Genomic DNA, 5,595 nt, shown 5'->3' on the forward strand with positions numbered 1-5,595 from the left:
AACTGAACCCCCTCAGCGAGGGGCGGCCTCCCCAGTGCCGAGCCCAGGGCTCAGATCCCTTCCCTGTCCCTGTGGCCACGCCAGGGCTGGCACAAGCCAGGATGCCGTTGGCCTCCTTGGCCCCCTGGGCACCTGCTGGCTCCTGTTCAGGCTCCTGTTCGCCCCGAAGGAGCTTAAAACCCGAGACGGGCATCCCCGGAGCCCGTGGGCGCAGGACACGGGCCCCGCGCAGCCACGACCCGCTGCAGCCCCCCGAGGGCTGCGGGCAGACGCGGGATTTGCTTCACTCGCCCCCCCGCCGGCTCCCGACTTGCACGGGACTCGCAAAACCGCGACAGTTCATCGCCCCGGCCCTGCCCTCCGCGTCCCCCGTCCGCTGCTTACGCGGCCGTTACACAGCCTAGCAGCTGCTCCTCGCCACAAGCCCTCGGTGCGAAACCGCATCTCCTCCCTCTCCCGCCTGCCTCTGGTCCACAGAGCAGCAAAACCCAGGGCTTGAGCAGGACACCTACAGCAGCCGACAAAACCGTGCCTCCGACCAACGGGCTCCTTTCGCCAGCTGCCGTCGAACCAAGCTCTCGCACACACAAATAGGGGGGTTTTTCCCTCCTTCACCCCGTCAGGTTTTACCTTTTGAGATACAGATGACGGGAGCGGCTTGTCCTGCCTCTTACAGCACTTGCAATAAGCCTGTTTGCAACTGGATATCTCTTTTATCTTACATTTCAAGTTCAGGCCAGGCACATGGTCCTACTGCTTCAAGATGCTCATCCCGCAGCTGTTTCAGCACATCCACCGCACTCACGGGACACCGGCTTCCTCTCACAAATCTTTCCTGCTTTCCTCCACCTTTGCTGGACCAGTAGCCTCAGAAACAACCGAGGCGGAGCTGTTCTAATATTTAGCTTAGGATCAAGAGCAGTGTTGACACAGAAAGCTGTAGGGCTAACGTTGACTCACGGCACAGAAACGGAGCAGCCAGGCAGAATGACAAAAGATAGTCACAGAAAAGCAACTTGGAGAGTCCCCACAAGTCAAGGACCACTTAACGCCCGAGGTAAAATACAGAGGAGTCGAGGCAGCTTTTTGTTCCAGACCGTACGATGTGCAAAATTTGCATCTAGCGAGATGCAAGGTGGCAAGTTAAATCACCTCCCAGTGGATTGTACTAGAAGTTAGGTGCAGCTTATACACTAATTTTCTTGTTTGCTTTGTGCAGAGTCAGCCGTTTAAATAGGCAGGCTGAGTTGCGCTGGCTGGCTCTGCCTGCGGATGAACAGCGTTCAGCAAAACAGCTCAGGACGGGAACCTTTGTCGCGGTTATTTGCACGCTGCTACCCGCTCCAGCACAGCTACACCCTCCCTCAGCAGCACGTTCTTCCTTCTTGCCTTCCCTCTGTACCTGTTCTGCAGAGAGCTTACAACACTGAAGGGGCACAGAACATATCAATTGCCAACACTGGGAACCTTTCTCCTCCAAAAATAAACTGGAAATACACACAAGTCCCACAGCCTTCCTCAGCGACAGGCCAAGGCTGGTGCTCACTTTCTGTGACTGTAAAAGCCCTCGAGGATATTTAACAGATAAAAATCAGGCACCTGTATTAAAAATTCTTTGAAACGTTTGCAAATAAGAAATCCAATGGGATACCAAGGGTGGAGCCAGATGCTTTTCTAGCATCACATTAGAGGGTTTAACACTAAAGCTATTCTTAGATGAGACATGGTACATGACCACCTGAGGGCACTTACTTTGCTTTAAATCTCACACAGCAACTACCACCAGTTCTGTTTTGCATCCAAGCTGGGTGCACTGGGTTACTGTCCCTCAGCTGAAGGAAGAGAGTTTTCTTGTTGGAAGCCAAGCCCAGGCCCACCTCCACTCCAGACAGCAGAGTCCTGGCCCTGCGGCAGCACGTTCTCAGCTGGAAACAGCCGCTCACAGCAGTGGCTTAGGACATCACATAACAGCAGAGGTGTTCTCGTGATTTCAACTGCTTCTCCAAAAATAGCGTAGACAACCCACCTTGTAACCCAAGCCTTCTAACCGGTCCTTCTGAGGATGAAACACAGCAACGGAGGCACCTTGTTGCTGCAGAGAAAAAGAGGCAACCTGGGACATGGGCCACGGCCAGAATTTAAGTTACTCCTGTGACCTTGTGTCCACCAAAAGCCAACATCTCACTTTAATGGCCCATTCTTAAGCTCCCTGTGGTACTGACCACGAGTCATTGGCAAGGCAGGCTATGGCCACATCAGTCACAAGCTGAGCTTCAGCTGACCCTCATCTATCCTTCACACCTCAAGCCTGAGCTCCAGAGCACATGGCTCAGCCTGTGCTTGTTTCCCCACCAGCTCACTCCTTCCTGAACTGCACAAAGGGCACGAGCCAGAGCTCTGTCAGGGAGGACTAGCTTTAGCATGCTTAGGCTACGCTCAAGCCCGTTTTCCTCAGCATTGACTTCAGTTGCCTCCTTAACACCCGGAACAAAAGAACATTACAGCAATCATTTCTTTTTAAAAAGAGAACATAACTTTATTAGAAAGTCTCATCACTCAGGAGTTTTCGGAAGAGCGCAGCGACTCTGGCAGGACTTCATACCCCACGAGGCCAGGCCCCCAGAGCCATGCTGGCAACCTACAGGGGTGCAAGGCTCCCGTTTTTCTAAACACAGTAGCCTGCTAACTTGCCCGGATTCACAGCTGCAGTGCATTCAGAGGGCATGTCAAAAGTTAAGTTAATTCATGGAATTTTTAATCTCTCCAGACACCTTATTCTAATCCCCAGCCAAGGCAGATATCTGCCCTAACCAGTGCCAAGGTCAGTGAGATAAGAGGCACGGAGGCGCTAGTCAGGCTGCACCCCCCCATCATCTGTGTTCCCACCGCTCCCCTCCTTCACCTCTGCAGCAGGGGTGACACCTCACTTAGGCAAGAGCCTCATAGGCTGTTTCAGGAGCTCTTGAGCTCCTCTAAACAAGGTCTTTGAAAGCAGGAAGGAAAGGCAACCAGACTTGCTAAGCCTGAGGGCAACGCAAGGCCATTTGTCTCTTAGCTGTAAGGGAGGCTTTTATAGGAGAGCAAATCTCAACTGCAGCCTTAAAGAGAAGGAAATTCACATTAAAACACCAGGGGAAATGTCAGAACACAATTCTGAGAGGTAAAGAAAACAAAAGAACTGGTCCATACTCCGAGACCTGCTGGTATGGAGCAGTTGTTACACCGAGATCTGCCTAAAGGTTACTGGTCACCCCTGAAAATACAGTCACATATTAGACTTGCTAGCCATGCACTCAGCTGAAGTGGCTTGTAAACAAGCCAGCCTCGGGACTGAAAGAGCATCCAGAGAGGGTTCTTCTCTACCATCTCTCACCCACCAACGTGCCTGATCTTTTTTTAAAGCAATCCAATGCGAGCTGAACACCCGCTTGCGGGGTTTATTGGCACCCGTCTAATTCTTGACTCTTGTTTGCAAGGGCCTGAGTCAAGCCCAGTGAAGTCACACTGCTCTGAGATCAGTATCTGCTTGAATGCAAGTCTTTAAAAAACAAAAAAGAGAAATGTATCATTAAAAACAATGAGGTAAAACATGACCTCACCTCAAGTACCATCACTTCACACACTCAAAGGACAACTCTACCATAACCTCACAAGCACATGAATCTTGTCCAAGGGCTTTCATCCAAGTACTTAGTCAAGCGTGTTGACCAACTCCAGGATTAAGGGAGAGTGAGGCTCAGTAAATCTTTGCCAGGTCACACCCCTACCCAGTCCCACTGGCAGGAAGATGGGATTTTTCAGAATTCATTTTTCTGGCTCTACACTGTAAAATAATTCTACCTCCAAAATGATTACAGAACACAGAGACTGTGCAATTATTGGCTGCAGACTGAATAGGTCTGGCATTGCCACCTTCCTTGAGACTGTACCATTGGTGGAGAAGTCAGGGAATGAGAGTTCAGTAGACATGCCAGGTTCCTCGGTTTTCCATTCAAACCCCTCTTCTGTCAGCTTTCCCGCATTCCTAGCACGGATTCATCTCCTCCAGGGGTAGCAGGCCACTGCCAGTGCCACAAAGTCAATTCTACATCACTTTTAGGAGTTCTTTTCACAGGAATGGGCTTCAGTAGCAGGGACCCTAGTCCAAAGGATTGTCATCCACAACTCCTTAATGAGCCGCCAAGTGCCCATTCGTTTTCACAGGTGCATTCATACTCCTCAGGCGTGTCCAGGAATGATATTTTTTCACCATTTTCCTCCTGATGAAGCGGCAGATTTCAGCCATGAACCCCAAAGACACGATGTACATGGCCAGGCCTCCAGCCTTGAGCAGCCAGCTGGGATCAGGGGATGTCACCATCGCGTGCATGATCAGAGCTCCTCCCCCAATTCGCAGCACCAGGAAGAGGAACACAAAGAAGAAATCCACCACCTCTCCCAGGAAGGTGTGGTAACACCCTATTTCCCGCAGAAACCAGCGGGTCTGGAGCAGCGGGTTGGTGATCTCGCTCACAAATACAACAGCATTGACTTCCGTCGCAGACTTCCCGAGGCCCAGCACCATGATCATGCCACAGATGCTCAGCGTGTGATGGAACAGCATTAGGTCCCCCTCTGTCTGGAAATAGAGGCACCAGCCCAGGTCAAAGATGAAGTAACCCAAAGTCAGGGACAGCACGTGGATCTGAAGAGGTGTGTTTGGTGAACCTGAAAAGAAAGATGTACATAAGCCTGGAGTCTTAATTTAAGACATTCTTCTGCTATATGGAGCAATACAGGTTGTGAGGGTGTCTCCTTCCTCCTCAGTTTCCAGCCTTATCCTGTGGGCCAGGTTCCTCTTTTTCTCGCCTCCCTTTTAGAAAACAGGCGTGGAAAGCCTGACCCCATCAGCAGAACTATCTGAGATTTAACGATAGAAAACAGCATACAAACGCCAGCAGTTATTACAGCCTTAAAGATGCAAACAGCACTTAAGCCTATTTTCAACACATTGCTACACCTAATGCCGCAGTAAACTCGAGCTGCCAACCTGAAAACTTTGCGTATGTGCTAGGATAAACCAACCAACCAAAAAAGAATAAAAAGATTAAACAGTAAGAAGTGGTAAGTGCTGGAGAAGAAGCAGGGGAGTTAAATAAAATCCCATCCCAGAAGCGCACACACAAGGGAACAGAGAGCAAAAGCAATCGGCCCCCCCGCTCCGCCAGAAGAAGAGATGCCCACGCCTCATGACAGGGACACGGGTAAGACTCCAGACATACCTGCATGGGTCAGAGGCCAGGGGCCATCCCAGAGAGCCACGTAACCAGAGAGGCAGGTGACAATCACGCCATGCAGCAGGGTGACCAAGCGACAGCTCCACTCGTGGGAACGCTGCTTGTTCCAGGAGCAGAAGCAGATGTAGAGAAAGAGCCAGGCACCGAGGCTGCAGGCCACTTGGAGAGCGATGGAAACCATCCTGCTGAACACCGAGCCGGGGCGCTGGGAGCACAGCACCCCCTCAGCGAGGGGCAGACACCCAGGCCGTCTGCCTCCGCAGCCACCCCAGCCCATTCACGGAAATCCCGGGGGGGGGGCAAATGAAAAAAAAAAAAA

At 51.5% G+C, this 5,595-nt stretch overlaps 2 protein-coding genes across 2 annotated transcripts in view; both read right to left on the reverse strand.

Annotated features, from left to right (window-relative positions):
* LOC113488532 (transmembrane protein 136-like) overlaps positions 1 to 4,041 on the reverse strand; it is an 11,049-nt gene extending 7,008 nt beyond the window's left edge. The window contains exon 1 of the mRNA XM_026863772.1: positions 3,930 to 4,041. The gene's annotated coding sequence lies outside the window, so the exon portion shown is untranslated. The remainder of the gene's footprint in view (positions 1 to 3,929) is intronic.
* A 109-nt stretch (positions 4,042 to 4,150) lies between these two features.
* Positions 4,151 to 5,493, reverse strand: LOC113488533 (transmembrane protein 136-like). Its single transcript, XM_026863773.1, has 2 exons — positions 5,262 to 5,493; positions 4,151 to 4,707 (listed from the first exon to the last, which is right to left on the reverse strand). Exons 1-2 carry the CDS (start codon positions 5,455 to 5,457, stop codon positions 4,169 to 4,171), a joined length of 735 nt encoding a protein of 244 aa, XP_026719574.1. The 5' UTR covers positions 5,458 to 5,493; the 3' UTR covers positions 4,151 to 4,168.
* Positions 5,494 to 5,595: the final 102 nt, after the last annotated feature.

This window comes from Athene cunicularia (assembly GCF_003259725.1).
Source record: "Athene cunicularia isolate RWA chromosome 24 unlocalized genomic scaffold, athCun1 chr24_part1, whole genome shotgun sequence".
NCBI lineage: Eukaryota > Metazoa > Chordata > Aves > Strigiformes > Strigidae > Athene > Athene cunicularia.